Raw genomic sequence first — 27567 nt, forward strand, 5'->3', positions numbered from 1 at the left:
GATCCTGAGTTACATCCTGTATTATACTCCAGAGCTGCACTCACTATTCTGCTGGTGCAGTCACTGTGTACATACATTACATTACTGATCCTGAGTTACATCCTGTATTATACTCCAGAGCTGCACTCACTATTCTGCTGGTGCAGTCACTGTGTACATACATTACATTACTGATCCTGAGTTACATCCTGTATTATACTCCAGAGCTGCACTCACTATTCTGCTGGTGCAGTCACTGTGTACATACATTACATTACTGATCCTGAGTTACATCCTGTATTATACTCCAGAGCTGCACTCACTATTCTGCTGGTGCAGTCACTGTGTACATACATTACATTACTGATCCTGAGTTACATCCTGTATTATACTCCAGAGCTGCACTCACTATTCTGCTGGTGCAGTCACTGTGTACATACATTACATTACTGACCCTGAGTTACATCCTGTATTATACTCCAGAGCTGCACTCACTATTCTGCTGGTGCAGTCACTGTGTACATACATTACATTACTGATCCTGAGTTACATCCTGTATTATACTCCAGAGCTGCACTCACTATTCTGCTGGTGCAGTCACTGTGTACATACATTACATTACTGACCCTGAGTTACATCCTGTATTATACTCCAGAGCTGCACTCACTATTCTGCTGGTGCAGTCACTGTGTACATACATTACATTACTGATCCTGAGTTACATCCTGTATTATACTCCAGAGCTGCACTCACTATTCTGCTGGTGCAGTCACTGTGTACATACATTACATTACTGATCCTGAGTTACATCCTGTATTATACTCCAGAGCTGCACTCACTATTCTGCTGGTGCAGTCACTGTGTACATACATTACATTACTGATCCTGAGTTACATCCTGTATTATACTCCAGAGCTGCACTCACTATTCTGCTGGTGCAGTCACTGTGTACATACATTACATTACTGATCCTGAGTTACATCCTGTATTATACTCCAGAGCTGCACTCACTATTCTGCTGGTGCAGTCACTGTGTACATACATTACATTACTGATCCTGAGTTACATCCTGTATTATACTCCAGAGCTGCACTCACTATTCTGCTGGTGCAGTCACTGCACCAGCAGTATAGTGAGTGCAGCTCTGGGGTATAATACAAGATGTAACTCCGGATCAGTAATGTATTGTATGTACACAGTGACTGCACCAGCAGAATAGTGAGTGCAGCTCTGGAGTATAATACAGGATGTAACTCAGGGTCAGTAATGTAATGTATGTACACAGTGACTGCACCAGCAGAATAGTGAGTGCAGCTCTGGAGTATAATACAGGATGTAACTCAGGATCAGTAATGTAATGTATGTACACAGTGACTGCACCAGCAGAATAGTAAGTGCAGCTCTGGAGTATAATACAGGATGTAACTCAGGGTCAGTAATGTAATGTATGTACACAGTGACTGCACCAGCAGAATAGTGAGTGCAGCTCTGGAGTATAATACAGGATGTAACTCAGGATCAGTAATGTAATGTATGTACACAGTGACTGCACCAGCAGAATAGTGAGTGCAGCTCTGGAGTATAATACAGGATGTAACTCCGGATCAGTGATGTAATGTATGTACACAGTGACTCCACCAGCAGAATAGTGAGTGCAGCTCTGGAGTATAATACAGGAGGTAACTCAGGATCAGTAATGTAATGTATGTACACAGTGACTGCACCAGCAGAATAGTGAGTGCAGCTCTGGAGTATAATACAGGAGGTAACTCAGGATCAGTAATGTAATGTATGTACACAGTGACTGCACCAGCAGAATAGTGAGTGCAGCTCTGGGGTATAATACAGGATGTAACTCAGGGTCAGTAATGTAATGTATATGCACAGTGACTGCACCAGCAGAATAGTGAGTGCAGCTCTGGAGTATAATACAGGATGTAACTCAGGATCAGTAATGTATGTACACAGTGACTGCACCAGCAGAATAGTGAGTGCAGCTCTGGAGTATAATACAGGATGTATTGTGAAGGGATGTTCGGTGAGAGCAGGTTATCTAGAGGACAGGTGATGACTTGCTGATAGCTTGGTGTCCGGCTTCTGGATCTGCACTGATCGGTAGAACGAGACACTTTTATCCCTTTTAGAAAACGTAGCGGCAGGTTGGACGCCCGACCACTGATCCATTCATTCTCTATGGGGCTGCTGGTAATAGCTGAGTGCAGCGCCCCCTTAGGGAATGACTGGAGCAGCGGTCTCTCGTGTGTTCTGCTGCTTCATTCTGTGATCGATGCGGAGCCCAGCGGTCGGATCCCCCGATCAATCACCCGAGAACCTATTACTTTCTATTATTAAGTTGTTTCATTTTCTTGTTGCAGGATCAAAGCAATAATGAAATCCTGATTGGCGTTATGTCGGGCGGCATCGTCATTTACAAAAACAGGGTGCGGATTAATACATTTCCATGGTAAGAGCTTCATTTTTTTCCCGTTTATTATTTCCTCTCTTCCATTGGACACCCTTACACGTTCCTGCCCATGAAGAGCACCGACGTACGTCTGACACGTAATTCAGGGCGGCATTCGATGGCGGTGGTCAGTGCGCGGTCCCTGTGGAGTTTGCTCACATGTCAGCAGCACATCCTGGCTTTACATGAGACTGCGGCACACAATGATCGCCTCTCAGGCGGTATAACAGCTGCCATCTTCTGATGGGGCAATACGTACATGAGCCATTGATTGGGGACAATCGTCATCCCTGTATGAAGGGCAGGCGCTGAGTTCTCTGCTGCACTCTCTACTGCGCTCTTTGCTGCATTCTCTGCTGCGTTCTCTGCTGCGCTCTCTGCTCTGCTGTGTTCTCTGCTGCGTTCTCTGTGCTCTCTGCTGCGCTCTCTGCTCTGCTGTGTTCTCTGCTGCGCTCTCTGCTGCGCTCTCTGCTGCGTTCTCTGTGCTCTCTGCTGCTTTCTCTGTGTTCTCTGCTGTGTTCTCTGTGCTCTGCTGCGTTCTCTGTGCTCTGCTGCGTTCTCTGTGCTCTGCTGCGTTCTCTGTGCTCTGCTGCGTTCTCTGTGCTCTGCTGTGTTCTCTGTGCTCTCTGCTGCGTTCTCTGTGCTCTCTGCTGCGTTCTCTGTGCTCTCTGCTGCATTCTCTGTGCTCTCTGCTGCATTCTCTGTGCTCTCTGCTGCGTTCTCTGTTCTCTCTGCTGCGTTCTCTGTGCTCTCTGCTGCGTTCTCTGTGCTCTCTGCTGCGTTCTCTGTTTCTCTGTGCTCTCTGCTGCGTTCTCTGTGCTCTCTGCTGCGTTCTCTGTGCTCTCTGCTGCGTTCTCTGTGCTCTGCTGCGTTCGCTGTGCTCTGCTGCGTTCGCTGTGCTCTGCTGCGTTCTCTGTGCTCTGCTGTGTTCTCTGTGCTCTGCTGTGTTCTCTGTGCTCTGCTGCGTTCTCTGTGCTCTGCTGCGTTCTCTGTGCTCTCTGCTGCGTTCTCTGTGTTCTCTGCTGCGTTCTCTGTGCTCTCTGCTGCGTTCACTGTGCTCTCTGCTGCGTTCTCTGTGCTCTGCTGCGTTCTCTGTGCTCTCTGCTGTGTTCTCTGTACTCTCTGCTGTGTTCTCTGTGCTCTGCTGTGTTCTCTGTACTCTCTGCTGCGTTCTCTGTGCTCTCTGCTGTGTTCTCTGTACTCTCTGCTGTGTTCTCTGTGCTCTCTGCTGTATTCTCTGTGCTCTCTGCTGCGTTCTCTGCTGCGTTCTCTGCTGCGTTCTCTGCTGCGTTCTCTGCTGCGTTCTCTGCTGTGTTCTCTGCTGCTTTCTCTGTGCTCTGCTGCCTTCTCTGTGCTCTGCTGCGTTCTCTGTGCTCTGCTGCTTTCCCTGTGCTCTGCTGCGTTCTCTGTGCTCTGCTGCGTTCTCTGTGGTCTGCTGCGTTCTCTGCTGTGTTCTCTGCTGCTTTCTCTGTGCTCTGCTGCGTTCTCTGTGCTCTGCTGTGTTCTCTGCTCTGCTGTGTTCTCTGCTCTGCTGTGTTCTCTGTGCTCTCTGCTGCGTTCTCTGTGCTCTCTGCTGCGTTCTCTGCTCTCTGCTGCTTTCTCTGCTGCGTTCTCTGTGCTCTCTGCTGCGTTCTCTGCTGCTCTCTGCTGCGTTCTCTGTGCTCTGCTGCGTTCTCTGTGCTCTGCTGCGTTCTCTGTGCTCTGCTGCGTTCTCTGTGCTCTGCTGCGTTCTCTGTGCTCTGCTGCGTTCTCTGTGCTCTGCTGTGTTCTCTGCTCTGCTGTGTTCTCTGTGCTCTGCTGTGTTCTCTGCTGCGTTCTCTGTGCTCTCTGCTGCGTTCTCTGTGCTCTGCTGCGTTCTCTGTGCTCTGCTGCGTTCTCTGTGCTCTGCTGCGTTCTCTGTGCTCTGCTGCGTTCTCTGTGCTCTGCTGCGTTCTCTGTGCTCTGCTGTGTTCTCTGTGCTCTCTGCTGCGTTCTCTGTGCTCTCTGCTGCGTTCTCTGTGCTCTCTGCTGCGTTCTCTGTGCTCTCTGCTGCGTTCTCTGTGCTCTCTGCTGCGTTCTCTGTGCTCTCTGCTGCGTTCTCTGCTGCGTTCTCTGTGCTCTGCTGCGTTCTCTGTGCTCTGCTGCGTTCTCTGTGCTCTGCTGCGTTCTCTGTGCTCTGCTGCTTTCTCTGTGCTCTGCTGCGTTCTCTGTGCTCTGCTGCGTTCTCTGTGCTCTGCTGCGTTCTCTGTGCTCTGCTGCGTTCTCTGTGCTCTGCTGCGTTCTCTGTGCTCTGCTGCGTTCTCTGTGCTCTGCTGCGTTCTCTGCTGTGTTCTCTGCTGCTTTCTCTGTGCTCTGCTGCGTTCTCTGTGCTCTGCTGTGTTCTCTGTGCTCTGCTGTGTTCTCTGTGCTCTGCTGTGTTCTCTGTGCTCTGCTGTGTTCTCTGTGCTCTGCTGTGTTCTCTGTGCTCTGCTGTGTTCTCTGTGCTCTCTGCTGCTTTCTCTGTGCTCTCTGCTGTGTTCTCTGCTGCTTTCTCTGTGCTCTGCTGTGTTCTCTGTGCTCTGCTGTGTTCTCTGTGCTCTGCTGTGTTCTCTGTGCTCTGCTGTGTTCTCTGTGCTCTCTGCTGCGTTCTCTGCTGCGTTCTCTGTGCTCTCTGCTGCGTTCTCTGTGCTCTCTGCTGCGTTCTCTGTGCTCTCTGCTGCGTTCTCTGTGCTCTCTGCTGCGTTCTCTGTGCTCTGCGGAGTTCTCTGTGCTCTGCTGCGTTCTCTGTGCTCTCTGCTGCGTTCTCTGTGCTCTGCTGCGTTCTCTGTGCTCTGCTGCGTTCTCTGTGCTCTGCTGCGTTCTCTGTGCTCTGCTGCGTTCTCTGTGCTCTCTGCTGCGTTCTCTGTGCTCTCTGCTGCGTTCTCTGTGCTCTCTGCTGCGTTCTCTGTGCTCTCTGCTGCGTTCTCTGTGCTCTGCTGTGTTCTCTGTGCTCTGCTGTGTTCTCTGTGCTCTGCTGTGTTCTCTGTGCTCTGCTGTGTTCTCTGTGCTCTGCTGTGTTCTCTGTGCTCTGCTGTGTACTCTGTGCTCTCTGCTGTGTTCTCTGTGCTCTGCTGCGTTCTCTGTGCTCTGCTGCGTTCTCTGTGCTCTGCTGCGTTCTCTGTGCTCTGCTGTGTTCTCTGTGCTCTCTGCTGCGTTCTCTGTGCTCTCTGCTGCGTTCTCTGTGCTCTCTGCTGCGTTCTCTGTGCTCTCTGCTGCGTTCTCTGTGCTCTGCTGCGTTCTCTGTGCTCTGCTGCGTTCTCTGTGCTCTGCTGCGTTCTCTGCTCTGCTGCGTTCTCTGTGCTCTGCTGCGTTCTCTGTGCTCTCTGCTGCGTTCTCTGTGCTCTGCTGTGTTCTCTGTGCTCTGCTGTGTTCTCTGTGCTCTCTGCTGTATTCTCTGTGCTCTGCTGTGTTCTCTGTGCTCTCTGCTGCTTTCTCTGTGTTCTCTGCTGTGTTCTCTGCTGTGTTCTCTGTGCTCTGCTGTGTTCTCTGTGCTCTCTGCTGTGTTCTCTGTGCTCTCTGCTGTGTTCTCTGTGCTCTGCTGTGTTCTCTGTGCTCTGCTGTGTTCTCTGTGCTCTGCTGTGTTCTCTGTGCTCTGCTGTGTTCTCTGTGCTCTGCAGTGTTCTCTGTGCTCTGCTGCGTTCTCTGTGCTCTGCTGCGTTCTCTGTGCTCTGCTGCGTTCTCTGTGCTCTGCTGCGTTCTCTGTGCTCTGCTGCGTTCTCTGTGCTCTGCTGCGTTCTCTGTGCTCTGCTGTGTTCTCTGCTCTGCTGTGTTCTCTGTGCTCTGCTGTGTTCTCTGTGCTCTGCTGTGTTCTCTGTGCTCTGCTGTGTTCTCTGTGCTCTGCTGTGTTCTCTGTGCTCTGCTGTGTTCTCTGTGCTCTGCTGTGTTCTCTGTGCTCTCTGCTGCGTTCTCTGTGCTCTCTGCTGCGTTCTCTGTGCTCTCTGCTGTGTTCTCTGTGCTCTCTGCTGTGTTCTCTGCGCTCTGCTGCGTTCTCTGCGCTCTGCTGCGTTCTCTGCGCTCTGCTGCGTTCTCTGTGCTCTGCTGTGTTCTCTGTGCTCTGCTGTGTTCTCTGTGCTCTGCTGCGTTCTCTGTACTCTGCTGCGTTCTCTGTGCTCTCTGCTGTGTTCTCTGCTCTGCTGTGTTCTCTGCTGTGCTCTGCTGTGTTCTCTGTGCTCTGCTGTGTTCTCTGTGCTCTGCTGTGTTCTCTGTGTTCTCTGTGCTCTGCTGCGTTCTCTGTACTCTGCTGCGTTCTCTGTACTCTGCTGCATTCTCTGTGCTCTCTGCTGCGTTCTCTGTGCTCTGCTGCGTTCTCTGTGCTCTCTGCTGTGCTCTGCTGTGTTCTCTGTGCTCTGCTGTGTTCTCTGTGCTCTGCTGTGTTCTCTGTGCTCTGCTGTGTTCTCTGCTCTGCTGTGTTCTCTGTGCTCTGCTGTGTTCTCTGTGCTCTGCTGTGTTCTCTGTGCTCTGCTGTGTTCTCTGTGCTCTGCTGTGTTCTCTGTGCTCTGCTGTGTTCTCTGTGCTCTGCTGTGTTCTCTGTGCTCTGCTGTGTTCTCTGTGCTCTGCTGTGTTTTCTGTGCTCTCTGCTGCGCTTTCTGCTGCGTTCTCTGAATCGTTCTCTGCCTCTCTCTGCCGCTTTTTCTGCCTCGCTCTCTGCCGCGTTTTCTGCCTCGCTCTCTGCCGCGCTCTCTACTTCGTTCTCTGCGCTCTCTGCTCCGCTCTCTGCTGTGTTCTCTGCGCTCTCTGCTGCATTCTCTGCTCCGCTCTCTGCTGTGTTCTCTGCTCTCTGCTCCTCTCTGCTGTGCTCTCTGCTGTGTTCTCTGTGCTCTCTGCTCCGCTCTCTGCTGTGTTCTCTGTGCTCTCTGCTCCGCTCTCTGCTGCGCTCTCTGCTGCGCTCTCTGCTGCATTCTCTGCTCCGCTACTTGCTGTGCTCTCTGCTCTGCTCTCTGCTGTGTTCTCTGCTCCGCTACTTGCTGTGCTCTCTGCTCTGCTCTCTGCTGTGTTCTCTGCTCCGCTCACTGCTGTGTTCTCTGCTCCGCTCTCTGCTGCATTCTCTGCTGCGCTCTCTGCTCCGCTCCCTGCTGTGCTCTCTGCTCTGCTCTCTGCTGTGTTCTCTGCTCCGCTCCCTGCTGTGCTCTCTGCTCTGCTCTCTGCTGTGTTCTCTGCTCCGCTCTCTGCTGTGCTCCCTGCTGCATTCTCTGCTCTGCTCTCTGCTGTGCTCTCTGCTCTGCTCTCTGCTGTGCTCTCTGCTCCACTCCCTGCTGTGCTCTCTGCTCTGCTCTCTGCTGTGTTCTCTGCTCCGCTCTCTGCTGCATTCTGTGCTATTCTCTGACCACGAGACATTGTGAACAGAGTAGTTGTGGCTCTGCACCTCTTGGAGTAATTGCAGTGTTGCTTTCCAGGGCGTGCGGATGTCTCCGGGGTGTGCGGATGTCTCCTGGGTGTGCGGATGTCTCCTGGGTGTGCGGATGTCTCCTGGGTGTGCGGATGTCTCCTGGGTGTGCGGATGTCTCCGGGGTGTGCGGATGTCTCCGGGGTGTGCGGATGTCTCCTGGGTGTGCGGATGTCTCCTGGGTGTGCGGATGTCTCCTGGGTGTGCGGATGTCTCCTGGGTGTGCGGATGTCTCCGGGGTGTGCGGATGTCTCCGGGGTGTGCGGATCTCTCCTGGGTGTGCGGATCTCTCCTGGGTGTGCGGATCTCTCCTGGGTGTGCGGATCTCTCCTGGCTGTGCGGATCTCTCCTGGCTGTGCGGATCTCTCCTGGCTGTGCGGATCTCTCCTGGGTGTGCGGATGTCTCCTGGGTGTGCGGATGTCTCCTGGGTGTGCGGATGTCTCCTGGGTGTGCGGATGTCTCCTGGGTGTGCGGATGTCTCCGGGGTGTGCGGATCTCTCCTGGGTGTGCGGATCTCTCCTGGGTGTGCGGATCTCTCCTGGGTGTGCGGATGTCTCCTGGGTGTGCGGATGTCTCCTGGGTGTGCGGATGTCTCCTGGGTGTGCGGATGTCTCCTGGGTGTGCGGATGTCTCCTGGGTGTGCGGATCTCTCCTGGGTGTGCGGATCTCTCCTGGGTGTGCGGATCTCTCCTGGGTGTGCGGATCTCTCCTGGGTGTGCGGATCTCTCCTGGGTGTGCGGATCTCTCCTGGGTGTGCGGATCTCTCCTGGGTGTGCGGATCTCTCCGGGGTGTGCGGATGTCTCCGGGGTGTGCGGATCTCTCCTGGGTGTGCGGATCTCTCCTGGGTGTGCGGATCTCTCCGGGGTGTGCGGATCTCTCCGGGGTGTGCGGATCTCTCCGGGGTGTGCGGATCTCTCCGGGGTGTGCGGATCTCTCCGGGGTGTGCGGATCTCTCCTGGGCGTGCGGATGTCTCCTGGGCGTGCGGATGTCTCCTGGGCGTGCGGATGTCTCCTGGGCGTGCGGATGTCTCCTGGGCGTGCGGATGTCTCCTGGGCGTGCGGATGTCTCCTGGGCGTGCGGATGTCTCCTGGGCGTGCGGATGTCTCCTGGGCGTGCGGATGTCTCCTGGGCGTGCGGATGTCTCCTGGGCGTGCGGATGTCTCCGGGGCGTGCGGATGTCTCCGGGGCGTGCGGATGTCTCCGGGGCGTGCGGATCTCTCCGGGGCGTGCGGATCTCTCCGGGGCGTGCGGATCTCTCCGGGGTGTGCGGATCTCTCCACTCTCTTGGAGACGTCTCCTGATCTCGGGGGTCCTTCCCTGTGATGTTCCTGGGCAGCCGCTTCTCAGTTGCACACAAGGATATAAATATCCGTCTTGCAGCAGTCGGTGAAGGTCACTGACTTCTCGAGGATCCGCTCAGCTGAAAAATAGGTCAGATGCCGAGGGGCCGCACATCTGTGTCCTGCAGTAACCCCGAGGGGGCAACGGAAGCGTGTGCAGCCAGCGAGCCGGACCACCAGCAATCCTGTCCTGAGACTATGGGGGTCTCTGAGTTACACCCCCTCTGCTGCCGCCAGAGTGAGATGGAGATGTGAAGTAGATCCACATAAAGTCCTCGCTGACGGTTGATTGTTTTATTTTTTTTGCAAGGTTGAAGATCGTAAAAATTTCCTTCAAATGCAAACAGTTCTTCATTCAGCTCCGGAGAGAACTGGTGAGTGATGGCCGCTCCGTGGTGCTGAGGACGGGGGGCTGCTGCACCTGGTGCCGAGGACAGGGGGCTGCCGCACCTGGTGCCGAGGACGGGGGCCTGCCACACCTGGTGCCGAGGACGGGGGCCTGCCGCACCTGGTGCCGAGGACGGGGGCCTGCCGCACCTGGTGCCGAGGACGGGGGCCTGCCGCACCTGGTGCCGAGGACGGGGGCCTGCCGCACCTGGTGCCGAGGACGGGGGCCTGCCGCACCTGGTGCCGAGGACGGGGGCCTGCCGCACCTGGTGCCGAGGACGGGGGCCTGCCGCACCTGGTGCCGAGGACGGGGGCCTGCCGCACCTGGTGCCGAGGACGGGGGCCTGCCGCACCTGGTGCCGAGGACGGGGGCCTGCCGCACCTGGTGCCGAGGACGGGGGCCTGCCGCACCTGGTGCCGAGGACGGGGGCCTGCCGCACCTGGTGCCGAGGACGGGGGCCTGCCGCACCTGGTGCCGAGGACGGGGGCCTGCCGCACCTGGTGCCGAGGACGGGGGCCTGCCGCACCTGGTGCCGAGGACGGGGGCCTGCCGCACCTGGTGCCGAGGACGGGGGCCTGCCGCACCTGGTGCCGAGGACGGGGGCCTGCCGCACCTGGTGCCGAGGACGGGGGCCTGCCGCACCTGGTGCCGAGGACGGGGGCCTGCCGCACCTGGTGCCGAGGACGGGGGCCTGCCGCACCTGGTGCCGAGGACGGGGGCCTGCCGCACCTGGTGCCGAGGACGGGGGCCTGCCGCACCTGGTGCCGAGGACGGGGGCCTGCCGCACCTGGTGCCGAGGACGGGGGCCTGCCGCACCTGGTGCCGAGGACGGGGGGCTGCCGCACGTGTTGTTGAGGGCGGGGGGCTGCCGCACGTGGTGCCGAGGGCGGGGGGCTGCCGCACGTGGTGCCGAGGGCGGAGGTCTGCCGCACGTGGTGCCGAGGGCGGAGGTCTGCCGCACGTGGTGCCGAGGGCGGGGGGCTGCCGCACCTGATGCTGAGGACGGGGGGCTGCCGCACGGCCTCTGCCAGAAGCACGGGGGGGCCTCAGATGGGGGTCACACTTTATCACTACAGGCTCAGGATGCACGTAGGCGCTGATTAAAGGGTTAAGGTGCACACGCGCTGTGGTTACGTGGCCCTTTGCACGCGCGCCGTGGTTACGGGGCCCGGTGCACGCGCGCCGTGGTTACGGGGCCCGGTGCACGCGCGCCGTGGTTACGGGGCCCGGTGCACACGCGCCGTGATTACGGGGCCCGGTGCACACGCGCTCTGGTTACGGGGCCCGGTGCACACGTACTGTGGTTACGGGGCCCGCTGCACACGCGCAGTGGTTACGGGGCCCGGTGCACACGCGCTGTGGTTACGGGGCCCGGTGCACAGACGTTGTGGTTACGGGGCCCGGTGCTCACGCGCTGTAGTTACAGGGCCCGATGCACACGTTTTGTGGTTACGGGGGCCCGGTGCACACGTTTTGTGGTTACGGGGCCCGGTGCACACGCGCCGTGGTTACGGGGCCCGGTGCACACGCGCCGTGGTTACGGGGCCCGGTGCACACGCACTGTGGTTACGGGGCCCGCTGCACACGAGCAGTGGTTACGGGGCCCGGTGCACACGCGCTGTAGTTACGGGGCCCGGTGCACACGCGCTGTGGTTACGGGGCCCGGTGCTCACGCGCTGTGGTTACTGGGGCCCGGTGCTCACGCGCTGTGGTTACGGGGCCCGGTGCACACGCGCTGTGGTTACGGGGCCCGGTGCACACGCGCTGTGGTTACGGGACCCGGTGCACACGCGCTGTGGTTACGGGACCCGGTGCTCACGCGCTGTTGTTACGGGGCCCGGTGCTCACGCGCTGTGGTTACGGGGCCTGGTGCACACGCGCTGTGGTTACGGGGCCCGGTGCTCACGCGCTGTGGCTACGGGGGCCCGGTGCACAGACGTTGTGGTTACGGGGCCCGGTGCACACGTGCTGTAATTACGGGGCCCGGTGCACAGACGTTGTGGTTACGGGGCCCGGTGCTTACGCGCTGTGGTTACGGGTCCCGGTGCTCACGCGCTGTGGTTACGGGGCCCGGTGCTCACGCGCTGTGGTTACGGGGCCCGGTGCACGCGCGCTGTGGTTACGGGGCCCGGTGCACACGTGCTTTAGTTACAGAGCCCGGTGCACACGTGCTGTAATTACGGGGCCCGGTGCACAGACGTTGTGGTTACGGGGCCCGGTGCTCACGCGCTGTGGTTACGGGGCCCGGTGCACGCGCGCTGTGGTTACGGGGCCCGGTGCACGCGCGCTGTGGTTACGGGGCCCGGTGCACGCGCGCTGTGGTTACGGGGCCCGGTGCTCACGCGCTGTGGTTACGGGGCCCGGTGCTCACGCGCTGTGGTTACGGGGCGCGGTGCACACGCGCTGTGGTTACGGGGCGCGGTGCACACGCGCTGTGGTTACGGGGCCCGGTGCTCACGCGCTGTGGTTACGGGGCCCGGTGCTCACGCGCTGTGGTTACGGGGAGCGGTGCTCACGCGCTGTGGTTACGGGGCCCGGTGCACACGCGCTGTGGTTACGGGGCCCGGTGCTCACGCGCTGTGGTTACGGGGCCCGGTGCTCACGCGCTGTGGTTACGGGGCCCGGTGCTCACGCGCTGTGGTTACGGGGCGCGGTGCACACGCGCTGTGGTTACGGGGCCCGGTGCTCACGCGCTGTGGTTACGGGGCGCGGTGCTCACGCGCTGTGGTTACGGGGCCCGGTGCTCACGCGCTGTGGTTACGGAGCCCGGTGCTCACGCGCTGTGGCTACGGGGCCCGGTGCTCACGCGCTGTGGTTACGGGGCCCGGTGCTCCTGGCTCTTCTGTCCTTGTCCTCAGACTTCGGTTTCTGGTTTTCCCGTCTGGAGGGAGACGTCTCATGACGATGTCTTCTGATCTCCGACCCTCGTGGTCACTGACTGACGTCGTTGATCTCTTTTCAGAATGAATACCGAGAGACCGTGCTGGGATTTAACATGGTGAATTACCGAGCCTGCAAGAATGTCTGGAAGACGTGCGTAGAGCACCACACCTTCTTCCGGCTCGACTCTCCGCTGCCGCCGCACAAGAACTTCTTTGCTCATTATTTTACGTTGGGCTCCCGCTTCCGGTACTGGTGAGTTTCCAGATCGGTAATGACACAGCTCGCGCCCGTGAAATAAGACGGAAATAAAGGGGACACGTTCACGGTGTAACTGTTCATGAAATGTTTCCAGCCTCGCTCCGCACCACTGCAGGCGATCACCGAATCTCACAGGACAGCGCTTTATGCTTCATTTCCATTGGACCCGAAGTTTAACACCATGTGACAGCGAAACTCAACGATTGGCCGTGGTCTGACCCCCGACCAGGAGCCCATCAGGACCTGGAGTCTGACCAGGAGCTCCATCCAGACCATGCAGAACTGCCACCATAGAGTCCCTGGAGGACCATGCGAGGGGGAGAACTGACCAGGGCCCAGAACCAAGTCCTCACCTGTCAGTTGGGGCAGTGTATGCGGGGGACCAGCAATGGGGGATCCGAGACCTGGATAGCATTTAATGGCTTTGTCTGGGGTGTAATTTGGTTTGAGGGTCTAGCTAATTGTAAGCGTTTTATGTGAGGTTGTTTTAGGGATTTGGTCTGGGGTCTGATTATCCTTAGGGATTTGGTCTGGGGTCTGGTTAACCTTAGGGATTTGGTCTGGGGTCTGGTTAACCATAGGGATTTGGTCTGGCGTCTGGTTAACCTTAGGGATTTGGTCTGGGGTCTGGTTAACCTTAGGGATTTGGTCTGGGGTCTGGTTGACCTTAGGGATTTGGTCTGGGGTCTGGTTAACATTAGGGATTTGGTCTGGGGTCTGTTTAACATTAGGGATTTGGTCTGGGGTCTGGTTAACATTAGGGATTTGGTCTGGGGTCTGGTTAACCTTAGGGATTTGGTCTGGGGTCTGGTTAACCTTAGGGATTTGGTCTGGGGTCTGGTTAACCATAGGAATTTGGCCTACGGTCTGGTTAACCTTAGGGATTTGGTCTGGGGTCTGGTTAACCTTAGGGATTTGGTCTGGAGTCTGTTTAACCTTAGGGATTTGGTCTGGGGTCTGTTTAACCTTAGGGATTTGGTCTGGGGTCTGGTTAACCTTAGGGATTTGGTCTGGAGTCTGTTTAACCTTAGGGATTTGGTCTGGGGTCTGTTTAACCTTAGGGATTTGGTCTGGAGTCTGTTTAACCTTAGGGATTTGGTCTGGAGTCTGGTTAACCATAGGGATTTGGTCTGGGGTCTGGTTAACCTTAGGGATTTGGTCTGGAGTCTGTTTAACCTTAGGGATTTGGTCTGGAGTCTGGTTAACCTTAGGGATTTGGTCTGGGGTCTGGTTAACCTTAGGGATTTGGTCTGCGGTCTGGTTAACCTTAGGGATTTGGTCTGGAGTCTGTTTAACCTTAGGGATTTGGTCTGGGATCTGGTTAACCTTAGGGATTTGGTCTGGGGTCTGGTTAACCTTAGGGATTTGGTCTGGGGTCTGGTTAACCTTAGGGATTTGGTCTGGGGTCTGGTTAACCTTAGGGATTTGGTCTGGAGTCTGGTTAACCTTAGGGATTTGGTCTGGGGTCTGGTTAACCTTAGGGATTTGGTCTGCGGTCTGGTTAACCTTAGGGATTTGGTCTGGGGTCTGGTTAACCTTAGGGATTTGGTCTGGGGTCTGGTTAACCTTAGGGATTTGGTCTGGGGTCTGGTTAACCTTAGGGATTTGGTCTGGGGTCTGGTTAACCTTAGGGATTTGGTCTGGGGTCTGGTTAACCTTAGGGATTTGGTCTGGGGTCTGGTTAACCATAGGGATTTGGTCTGCGGTCTGGTTAACCTTAGAGATTTGGTCTGGAGTCTGTTTAACTTTAGGGATTTGGTCTGGGGTCTGGTTAACCTTAGGGATTTGGTCTGGAGTCTGGTTAACCTTAGGGATTTGCTCTGGGGTCTGGTTAACCTTAGGGATTTGGTCTGGAGTCTGTTTAACCTTAGGGATTTGGTCTGGGGTCTGGTTAACCTTAGGGATTTGGTCTGGAGTCTGTTTAACCTTAAGGATTTGGTCTGGGGTCTGGTTAACCTTAGGGATTTGGTCTGGGGTCTGGTTAACCTTAGGGATTTGGTCTGGAGTCTGGTTAACCTTAGGGATTTGGTCTGGAGTCTGTTTAACCTTAGGGATTTGGTCTGGGGTCTGGTTAACCTTAGGGATTTGGTCTGGGGTCTGTTTAACCTTAGGGATTTGGTCTGGGGTCTGGTTAACCTTAGGGATTTGGTCTGGAGTCTGTTTAACCTTAGGGATTTGGTCTGGAGTCTGTTTAACCTTAGGGATTTGGTCTGGGGTCTGGTTAACCATAGGGATTTGGTCTGCGGTCTGGTTAACCTTAGGGATTTGATCTGGGGTCTGGTTAACCTTAGGGATTTGGTCTGGGGTCTGGTTAACCTTAGGGATTTGGTCTGGGGTCTGGTTAACCTTAGGGATTTGGTCTGGGGTCTGGTTAACCTTAGGGATTTGGTCTGCGGTCTGGTTAACCTTAGGGATTTGGTCTGGGGTCTGGTTAACCTTAGGGATTTGGTCTGGAGTCTGTTTAACCTTAGGGATTTGGTCTGGGGTCTGGTTAACCTTAGGGATTTGGTCTGGAGTCTGGTTAACCTTAGGGATTTGGTCTGGGATCTGGTTAACCTTAGGGATTTGGTCTGGAGTCTGTTTAACCTTAGGGATTTGGTCTGGGGTCTGGTTAACCTTAGGGATTTGGTCTGGGGTCTGGTTAACCTTAGGGATTTGGTCTGCGGTCTGGTTAACCTTAGGGATTTGGTCTGGAGTCTGTTTAACCTTAAGGATTTGGTCTGGGGTCTGTTTAACCTTAGGGATTTGGTCTGGGGTCTGGTTAACCTTAGGGATTTGGTCTGGGGTCTGGTTAACCTTAGGGATTTGGTCTGGAGTCTGGTTAACCTTAGGGATTTGGTCTGGGGTCTGGTTAACCTTAGGGATTTGGTCTGCGGTCTGGTTAACCTTAGGGATTTGGTCTGGGGTCTGGTTAACCTTAGGGATTTGGTCTGGAGTCTGTTTAACCTTAGGGATTTGGTCTGGGGTCTGGTTAACCTTAAGGATTTGGTCTGGGGTCTGGTTAACCTTAGGGATTTGGTCTGGAGTCTGGTTAACCTTAGGGATTTGGTCTGGGATCTGGTTAACCTTAAGGATTTGGTCTTGAGTCTGTTTAACCTTAGGGATTTGGTCTGGGGTCTGGTTAACCTTAGGGATTTGGTCTGCGGTCTGGTTAACCTTAGGGATTTGGTCTGCGGTCTGGTTAACCTTAGGGATTTGGTCTGCGGTCTGGTTAACCTTAGGGATTTGGTCTGGGGTCTGGTTAACCTTAGGGATTTGGTCTGGGGTCTGGTTAACCTTAGGGATTTGGTCTGGAGTCTGGTTAACCTTAGGGATTTGGTCTGGGGTCTGGTTAACCTTAGGGATTTGGTCTGCGGTCTGGTTAACCTTAGGGATTTGGTCTGGAGTCTGGTTAACCTTAGGGATTTGGTCTGGGGTCTGGTTAACCTTAGGGATTTGGTCTGCGGTCTGGTTAACCTTAGGGATTTGGTCTGGGGTCTGGTTAACCTTAGGGATTTGGTCTGGGGTCTGGTTAACCTTAGGGATTTGGTCTGGGGTCTGGTTAACCTTAGGGATTTGGTCTGGGGTCTGGTTAACCTTAGGGATTTGGTCTGGGGTCTGGTTAACCTTAGGGATTTGGTCTGGGGTCTGGTTAACCTTAGGGATTTGGTCTGGGGTCTGGTTAACCTTAGGGATTTGGTCTGGGGTCTGGTTAACCTTAGTGATTTGGTCTGGAGTCTGTTTAACCTTAGGGATTTGGTCTGGGGTCTGTTTAACCTTAGGGATTTGGTCTGGGGTCTGGTTAACCTTAGGGATTTGGTCTGGAGTCTGTTTAACCTTAGGGATTTGGTCTGGGGTCTGTTTAACCTTAGGGATTTGGTCTGGGGTCTGATTCATTTCTCATTCTGTCTCATCTGAATAATTTTCAGGGATTGGTCTGGGTATGACTAATGTTGGAGGTTTGTTGTTGGTTCTCAATGAGTTTAGATGGAGGTCTGGGGTCTGATTATTAATTTGGGTCTGTATTGTTAGTGGCCTGCTCTGGGGTCTGAATGAATTTTAGGGGCCCGGGGTATTAATAAATATTGAAGTCTGGTAAAATATTGGTATTTGTTCATGTAATAAGTTTGTGAAATGTAAAATGGGGAATATTATCGTTACTGTTGTATTCGGCTCGGACCCTCATCTGACCCCAAAATAAGGTAAGAGGAGCTTTTACTAAAGCAATGTTTGCTCCCCTGTCGCGGGGTCTGGGATCAGTTCTGGGATTGGTTCTGGGATCACAGCTAAGGTGCGGTCCCAAGGTCGTGCCTTCGATTGGTTTTGGGATTCTTGGTTCGGTCCCGGTGGTCCGTTCTAGGATCTCTGTGGGGTTGGCTCTGGGATCAGTCTTAGGTTCAGTTCTGGGATCGGTTTTGAGATTCTGGGTTTTGTCCCGGGAGTCAGTCCCGGGTTCGGTCCTGTGGGTCGGTCCTGGGATCGGTTTTGGGATTCTGGGTTCGGTCCTGGGATCGGTTTTGGGATTCTGAGTTTGCTGCTGGAGTCGGTTCTAGGATCGCTGCTCGGGTTGGCTCTGGGATCAGTTCTGGGTTTGGTACTGGGGTTGGCTCTGGGATCAGTTCTGGGTTTGGTCCTGGGGTTGGCTCTGGGATCAGTTCTGGGTTCGTTCCTGGGGTCGGTTCTGTGATCGGCTCTGGGATCAGTTCTGGGTTTGGTCCTGGGTTCGCTGCTGGGGTTGGCTCTGGGATCAGTTCTGGGTTCGTTCCTGGGATCTCTGCTGGGGTTGGCTCTGGGATCAGTTCTGGGTCCGGTCCTGGGATCGCTGCTGGGGTTGGCTCTGGGATCAGTTCTGGGTTCGTTCCTGGGATCTCTGCTGGGGTTGGCTCTGGGATCAGTTTTGGGTCCGGTCCTGGGATCTCTGCTGGGGTAGGCTCTGGGATCAGTTCTGGGTCCGGTCCTGGGATCTCTGCTGGGGTTGGCTCTGGGATCAGTTATGGGACCGGTCCTGGGATCTCTGCTGGGGTTGGCTCTGGGATCAGTTCTGGGTCCGGTCCTGGGATCGCTGCTGGGGTTGGCTCTGGGATCAGTTCTGGGTCCAGTCCTGGGATCGCTGCTGGGGTTGGTTCTGGGTTTGGTCCTGGGCTCGGTTCTGAGATCGCTGCTCTTGTTAGTTCTGGGGTCGGTTCTGGGATCGCTGCTGGGGTTGGCTCTGGGATCAGTTCTGGGATCGCTGCTGGGGTTGACTCTGGGATCAGTTCTGGGTTCGGTCCTGGGCTCGGTTCTGAGATCGCTGCTGTTGTTGGTTCTGGGATCAGTTCTGGGTCTGGTCCTGGGCTCGGTTCTGGGATCGCTGCTGGGGTTGGTTCTGGGTTCGGTCCTGGGCTCGGTTCTGAGATCGCTGCTGTTGTTGGTTCTGAGATCAGTTCTGGGCTCGGTTCTGGGATCAGTTCTGGGTCCGGTCCTGGGCTCGGTTCTGGGATCGCTGCTGGATCTGTCGGTGCTGTATAGAATATTATACATTCAGTCACTTCTTGGTCATTGCTATTTCCTGGCCAGTATATCCCCCCTCGTTGCTGACACGCTGGTAGTCACCCAGCTTTCCCGGACCCCTGAACCTCGGTTGTAAATGCCCTTTATGCTGTACCTTCCTGATACATGGCTGTGTCGTCCCTCATTGCGATGCTGCCAGAGAAGATGGTAACTTCGGAGTCCTGCGTGGCGTCCGGTATAGCTGGGGGGGCGAGTGCAGGCGATGGGCCGCACATTGCTGACAGATCCAGTTCCATCCTCGCTGCTTCTCTCCTCCATTCACAAGTGTCAGATACTTCGCCGCTGCTTGACAGGCCCAAGTGTGCTGGCAGAGGGTCCGTTTCTATAAATTCCCTGAGCCGCATCTTGGCTCGGGTCACATCTGTCACCTCCGGTCTTCTCTGTATAATCTTGATGACTGGGTAGAGGAGATGTCCCGGGTGCGGCCCCCCGGCCTGGGGCTGCGGACACATGAGACGGAGGAGCGCTGCACCTGCTGCTTTACAGCTCTTATGTGAACTCTCGCTTCACTTCCATCCATTTAATTGCTTCAATGTCCGACTTTCATCTCCAGTTTTCTTTCCTGATCTTCGTCGCTCAGATTTCTGTGCTGGGGTAATTCCTTAACCCCTTAAATATGCTGCTATTTTTATTTTAGTTTTTGCACTTTTGTTTTTTTTTTCTTCCAAGTGTTAAAACTTTTTTTTTTTCATTTTTCCCTCTCCATGGCCGGATGAGGGATTATTTTTCACAAATTAATTTTAGACTTTGATCTCACTTTGGGCATTTGCTTTTACTTAATTCAGGGAAATAAAAACTTTTGTTTCTTTGTATTTTTTAATACTTTTATTTTCTAAATATTAAATATACTTTTTACCTATTTTTTTTTTTATCTCTGGACTTGACCACGTGATTGTAAAATCACTTTTGCTATGATGTGAAATACAACCCACAAGCTGGGCATTATAGACGTATCAAGATGGCGGCAACGGAGATCGTCCTTAGACCTTTGCCTGCCATGGTAACCCATCAGCTTCATGTGATTGCGTGCAGGGGGTCTCCCGTAAAGTTCGGCAATTATTTTCTCTTTGTGTTCACGTCCCGCTCCTGCCTTGATTACTTTGCTCTGCAGCGTCCAGGTCCCTGCGCTGTCAGTAATGGCTCCGCTCTTGTCTTTGCAGCGGGAGGACAGAGGTGCAGTCCGTGCAGTATGGGAAGGAGAAGGCCAACAAGGACCGAGTGTTTGCCAGGTGAGACGGGCGTCGTGCCAGCATATGCCAGGCGTCCGTGTCCTGTATACAGGATGTGACTATACAGCACTCACCCACTCAGTGTAAATCCCGGGGGGTCGGTCAAGAAAAGGAAGAAACAATTGACCTCCTAGTGGATTCTACCAATGTGATGTCTAATGTACAGAGATGCACAAGGCGGTCATGAGTCCGGGGTATAGATAGGCGACAGCTTTCCCCAGATCTAATAATCACCCTGGGGAAGGTTTACTAAGCTGAATACACCACGATATCTACCTCATATATAACTACTATAATACTGCTCCTATGTACAAGAATATAACTACTATAATACTGCTCCTATGTACAAGAATATAACTACTATAATACTGCCCCCTATGTACAGAATATAACTACTATAATACTGCCCCTATGTACAAGAATATAACTACTATAATACTGCTGCTATGTACAAGAATATAACTACTATAATACTGCTGCTATGTACAAGAATATAACTACTATAATACTGCCCCCTATGTACAAGAATATAACAACTATAATACTGCCCCCTATGTACAAGAATATAACTACTATAATACTGCTCCTATGTACAAGAATATAACTACTATAATACTGCTCCTACGTACAAGAATATAACTACTATAATACTACTCCTACATACAAGAATATAACTACTATAATACTGCTCCCTATGTACAAGAATATAACTACTATAATACTACTCCTATGTACAAGAATATAACTACTATAATACTGCCCCTATGTACAAGAATATAACTACTATAATACTGCCCCCTATGTACAAGAATATAGCTACTATAATACTGCTCCCTATGTATAAGAATATAACTACTATAATACTGCCCCTATGTACAAAAATATAACTACTATAATACTGCCCCCTATGTACAAGAATATAACTACTATAATACTGCCCCTATGTACAAAAATATAACTACTATAATACTGCCCCCTATGTACAAGAATATAACTACTATAATACTGCCCCTATGTACAAGAATATAACTACTATAATACTGCCCCTATGTACAAGAATATAACTACTATAATACTGCTCCTATGTACAAGAATATAACTACTATAATACTGCCCCTATGTACAAGAATATAACTACTATAATATTACTCCTACATACAAGAATATAACTACTATAATACTGCCCCCTATGTACAAGAATATAACTACTATAATACTGCCCCTATGTACAAGAATATAACTACTATAATACTACTCCTACGTACAAGAATATATCTACTATAATACTGCCCCTATGTACAAGAATATAACTACTATAATACTGCTCCTATGTACAAGAATATAACTACTATAATACTACTCCTAAGTACAAGAATATAACTACTATAATACTGCTCCTATGTACAAGAATATAACTACTATAATACTGCCCCTATGTACAAGAATATAACTACTATAATACTGCCCCTATGTACAAGAATATAACTACTATAATATTACTCCTACATACAAGAATATAACTACTATAATACTGCCCCCTATGTACAAGAATATAACTACTATAATACTGCCCCTATGTACAAGAATATAACTACTATAATACTACTCCTACGTACAAGAATATATCTACTATAATACTGCCCCTATGTACAAGAATATAACTACTATAATACTGCCCCTATGTACAAGAATATAACTACTATAATACTGCCCCTATGTACAAGAATATAACTACTATAATATTACTCCTACATACAAGAATATAACTACTATAATACTGCCCCTATGTACAAGAATATAACTACTATAATACTGCTCCTATGTACAAGAATATAACTACTATAATACTACTCCTAAGTACAAGAATATAACTACTATAATACTGCCCCTATGTACAAGAATATAACTACTATAATACTGCTCCTATGTACAAGAATATAACTACTATAATACTGCCCCTATGTACAAGAATATAACTACTATAATACTGCTCCTATGTACAAGAATATAACTACTATAATACTGCTCCTATGTACAAGAATATAACTACTATAATACTGCCCCTATGTACAAGAATATAACTACTATAATATTACTCCTACATACAAGAATATAACTACTATAATACTGCCCCCTATGTACAAGAATATAACTACTATAATACTGCCCCCATGTACAAGAATATAACTACTATAATACTACTCCTACGTACAAGAATATAACTACTATAATACTGCCCCTATGTACAAGAATATAACTACTATAATACTGCTCCTATGTACAAGAATATAACTACTATAATACTACTCCTACATACAAGAATATAACTACTATAATACTGCTCCCTATGTACAAGAATATAACTACTATAATACTACTCCTATGTACAAGAATATAACTACTATAATACTGCTCCTATGTACAAGAATATAACTACTATAATACTGCTCCTACGTACAAGAATATAACTACTATAATACTACTCCTACATACAAGAATATAACTACTATAATACTGCTCCCTATGTACAAGAATATAACTACTATAATACTACTCCTATGTACAAGAATATAACTACTATAATACTGCCCCTATGTACAAGAATATAACTACTACAATACTGCTCCTATGTACAAGAATATAACTACTATAATACTGCCCCTATGTACAAGAATATAACTACTATAATACTGCCCCTATGTACAAGAATATAACTACTATAATACTGCTCCTATGTACAAGAATATAACTACTATAATACTGCCCCTATGTACAAGAATATAACTACTATAATATTACTCCTACATACAAGAATATAACTACTATAATACTGCCCCCTATGTACAAGAATATAACTACTATAATACTACTCCTACGTACAAGAATATAACTACTATAATACTGCTCCTATGTACAAGAATATAACTACTATAATACTACTCCTAAGTACAAGAATATAACTACTATAATACTGCCCCTATGTACAAGAATATAACTACTATAATACTGCTCCTATGTACAAGAATATAACTACTATAATACTGCCCCTATGTACAAGAATATAACTACTATAATACTGCTCCTATGTACAAGAATATAACTACTATAATACTGCTCCTATGTACAAGAATATAACTACTATAATATTACTCCTACATACAAGAATATAACTACTATAATATTGCCCCCTATGTACAAGAATATAACTACTATAATACTGCCCCTATGTACAAGAATATAACTACTATAATACTGCCCCTATGTACAAGAATATAACTACAATAATACTGCTCCTATGTACAAGAATATAACTACTATAATACTGCCCCTATGTACAAGAATATAACTACTATAATACTGCCCCTATGTACAAGAATATAACTACTATAATACTGCTCCTATGTACAAGAATATAACTACTATAATACTGCTCCTATGTACAAGAATATAACTACTATAATACTACTCCTACATACAAGAATATAACTACTATAATACTGCCCCTATGTACAAGAATATAACTACTATAATACTGCTCCTATGTACAAGAATATAACTACTATAATACTGCTCCTATGTACAAGAATATAACTACTATAATACTGCCCTATGTACAAGAATATAACTACTATAATACTGCCCCCTATGTACAAGAATATAACAACTATAATACTGCTCCTATGTACAAGAATATAACTACTATAATATTGCCCCTATGTACAAGAATATAACTACTATAAAACTGCTCCTATGTACAAGAATATAACTACTATAATACTGCCCCCTATGTACAAGAATATAACTACTATAATACTGCCCCTATGTACAAGAATATAACTACTATAATACTGCTCCTATGTACAAGAATATAACTACTATAATACTGCTCCTATGTACAAGAATATAACTACTATAATACTACTCCTACATACAAGAATATAACAACTATAATACTGCTCCTATGTACAAGAATATAGCTACTATAATACTGCCCCCTATGTACAAGAAAATAACTACTATAATACTGCCCCTATGTACAAGAATATAACTACTATAATACTGCCCCCTATGTACAAGAAAGTAACTACTATAATACTGCCCCTATGTACAAGAATATAACTACTATAAAACTGCTCCTATGTACAAGAATATAACTACTATAATACTGCCCCCTATGTACAAGAATATAACTACTATAATACTGCTCCTATGTACAGGAATATAACAACTATAATACTGCTCCCATGTACAAGAATATAACTACTATAATCCTGCCCCCTATGTACAAGAATATAACTACTATAATACTGCTTCTATGTACAGGAATATAACAACTATAATACTGCTCCTATGTACAAGAATATAACTACTATAATACTGCCCCCTATGTACAAGAATATAACTACTATAATACTGCTCCTATGTACAGGAATATAACAACTATAATACTGCTCCTATGTACAAGAATATAACTACTATAATACTGCCCCCTATGTACTATAATACTGCCCCTATGTACAAGAATATAACTACTATAAAACTGCTCCTATGTACAAGAATATAACTACTATAATACTGCCCCCTATGTACAAGAATATAACTACTATAATACTGCCCCTATGTACAAGAATATAACAACTATAATACTGCTCCTATGTACAAGAATATAACTACTATAATACTGCCCCTATGTACAAGAATATAACTACTATAAAACTGCTCCTATGTACAAGAATATAACTACTATAATACTGCCCCCTATGTACAAGAAAATAACTACTATAATACTGCCCCTATGTACAAGAATATAACTACTATAAAACTGCTCCTATGTACAAGAATATAACTACTATAATACTGCCCCCTATGTACAAGAATATAACTACTATAATACTGCTCCTATGTACAGGAATATAACAACTATAATACTGCTCCCATGTACAAGAATATAACTACTATAATACTGCCCCCTATGTACAAGAATATAACTACTATAATACTGCTCCTATGTACAGGAATATAACAACTATAATACTGCTCCTATGTACAAGAATATAACTACTATAATACTGCCCCCCATGTACAAGAATATAACTACTATAATACTGCTCCTTTGTCCAAGAATATAACTACTATAATACTGCCCCCTATGTACTATAATACTGCCCCTATGTACAAGAATATAACTACTATAATACTGCCCCTGTGTACAGGAATATAACTACTATAATACTGCCCCTATGTACAGGAATATAACTACTATAATACTGCCCCCTATGTACAAGAATATAACTACTATAATACTGCCCCCTATGTGCAAGAATATAACTACTATAATACTGCTCCTATGTACATGAATATAACTACTATAATACTGCTCCTATGTACAAGAATATAACTACTATAAAACTGCCCCTATGTACAAGAATATAACTACTATAATACTGCTCCTATGTACATGAATATAACTACTATAATACTGCTCCTATGTACAAGAATATAACTACTATAATACTGCTCCTATGTACATGAATATAACTACTATAATACTGCTCCTATGTACAAGAATATAACTACTATAAAACTGCCCCTATGTACAAGAATATAACTACTATAATACTGCCCCTATGTACAAGAATATAACTACTATAATACTGCTCCTATGTACAGGAATATAACAACTATAATACTGCTCCTATGTACAAGAATATAACTACTATAATACTGCCCCCCATGTACAGGAATATAACAACTATAATACTGCTCCTTTGTCCAAGAATATAACTACTATAATACTGCCCCCTATGTACTATAATACTGCCCCTATGTACAAGAATATAACTACTATAATACTGCCCCTGTGTACAGGAATATAACTACTATAATACTGCCCCTATGTACAGGAATATAACTACTATAATACTGCCCCCTATGTACAAGAATATAACTACTATAATACTGCCCCCTATGTGCAAGAATATAACTACTATAATACTGCTCCTATGTACATGAATATAACTACTATAATACTGCTCCTATGTACAAGAATATAACTACTATAAAACTGCCCCTATGTACAAGAATATAACTACTATAATACTGCTCCTATGTACATGAATATAACTACTATAATACTGCTCCTATGTACAAGAATATAACTACTATAATACTGCTCCTATGTACATGAATATAACTACTATAATACTGCTCCTATGTACAAGAATATAACTACTATAAAACTGCCCCTATGTACAAGAATATAACTACTATAATACTGCCCCTATGTACAAGAATATAACTACTATAAAACTGCCCCTATGTACAAGAATATAACTACTATGATACTGCTCCTATGTACAAGAATATAACTACTATAATACTGCCCCCTATGTACAAGAATATAATTACTATAATACTGCTCCCTATGTACAAGAATATAACTACTATAATACTGCTGCTATGTACAAGAATATAACTACTATAATACTGCCCACTATGTACAAGAATATAACTACTATAATACTACTACTATGTACAAGAATATAACTACTATAATACTGCCCCCTATGTACAAGAATATAACTACTATAATACTGCCCCCTATGTACAAGAATATAACTACTATAATACTGCTCCTATGTACAAGAATATAACTACTATAATACTGCCCCCTATGTACAAGAATATAATTACTATAATACTGCTCCTATGTACAAGAATATAACTACTATAATACTGCTTCTATGTACAAGAATATAACTACTATAATACTGCTTCTATGTACAAGAATATAACTACTATAATGCTGCTCCTATGTACAAGAATATAACTACTATAATACTGCTCCTATGTACAAGAATATAACTACTATAATACTACTACTATGTACAAGAATATAACTACTATAATACTGCCCCTATGTACAAGAATATAACTACTATAATACTACTACTATGTACAAGAATATAATTACTATAATACTGCCCCCTATGTACAAGAATATAACTACTTTAATACTGCCCCCTATGTACAAGAATATAACTACTATAATACTGCCCCCTATGTACAAGAATATAACTACTATAATACTGCCCCCTATGTACAAGAATATAACTACTATAATACTGCTCCTATGTACAAGAATATAACTACTATAATGCTGCTCCTATGTACAAGAATATAACTACTATAATACTGCTCCTATGTACAAGAATATAACTACTATAATACTGCCCCCTATGTACAAGAATATAACTACTATAATACTGCTCCTATGTACAAGAATATAGCTACTATAATGCTGCCCCTATGTACAAGAATATAACTACTATAATGCTGCTCCTATGTACAAGAATATAACTACTATAATGCTGCTCCTATGTACAAGAATATAACTACTATAATACTGCTCCTATGCACAAGAATATAACTACTATAATGCTGCTCCTATGTACAAGAATATAACTACTATAATACTGCTCCTATGTACAAGAATATAACTACTATAATACTGCTCCTATATACAAGATTATAACTACTATAATACTGCCCCCTATGTACAAGAATATAACTACTATAATGCTGCTCCTATGTACAGGAATATAACTACTATAATACTGCCCCCTATGTACAAGAATATAACTACTATAATACTGCCCCTATGTACCAGAATATAACTACTATAATACTGCTCCCTATGTACAAGAATATAACTACTATAATACTGCCCCCTATGTACAAGAATATAACTACTATAATACTGCCCCCTATGTACAAGAATATAACTACTATAATACTGCCCCTATGTACAGGAATATAACTACTATAATACTGCCCCCTATGTACAAGAATATAACTACTATAATACTGCTCCTATGTACAAGAATATAACTACTATAATACTGCCCCATGTACCAGAATATAACTACTATAATACTGCCCCCTATGTACAAGAATATAACTACTATAATACTGCTCCTATGTACAAGAATATAACTACTATAATACTGCCCCTATGTACCAGAATATAACTACTATAATACTGCCCCCTATGTACAAGAATATAGCTACTATAATACTGCTCCCTATGTATAAGAATATAACTACTATAATAC

The 27567-nt window shown here is 48.0% G+C and overlaps 1 protein-coding gene across 1 annotated transcript in view; it reads left to right on the top strand.

Moving 5' to 3' along the window:
- Positions 1–27567, top strand: part of PTPN4 (protein tyrosine phosphatase non-receptor type 4) — a 106946-nt gene that overhangs the window by 44945 nt on the left and 34434 nt on the right. Inside the window, exons 10-13 of the mRNA XM_073647495.1 lie at positions 2355–2443; positions 9477–9540; positions 12517–12689; positions 19385–19453. Coding sequence (XP_073503596.1) covers positions 2355–2443; positions 9477–9540; positions 12517–12689; positions 19385–19453 — 395 coding nt within the window. The remainder of the gene's footprint in view (positions 1–2354; positions 2444–9476; positions 9541–12516; positions 12690–19384; positions 19454–27567) is intronic.

This window comes from Phyllobates terribilis, unplaced genomic scaffold (genome assembly GCF_046119375.1).
Source record: "Phyllobates terribilis strain yellow unplaced genomic scaffold, ASM4611937v1 Scaffold_9__5_contigs__length_417890890, whole genome shotgun sequence".
Lineage (NCBI taxonomy): Eukaryota > Metazoa > Chordata > Amphibia > Anura > Dendrobatidae > Phyllobates > Phyllobates terribilis.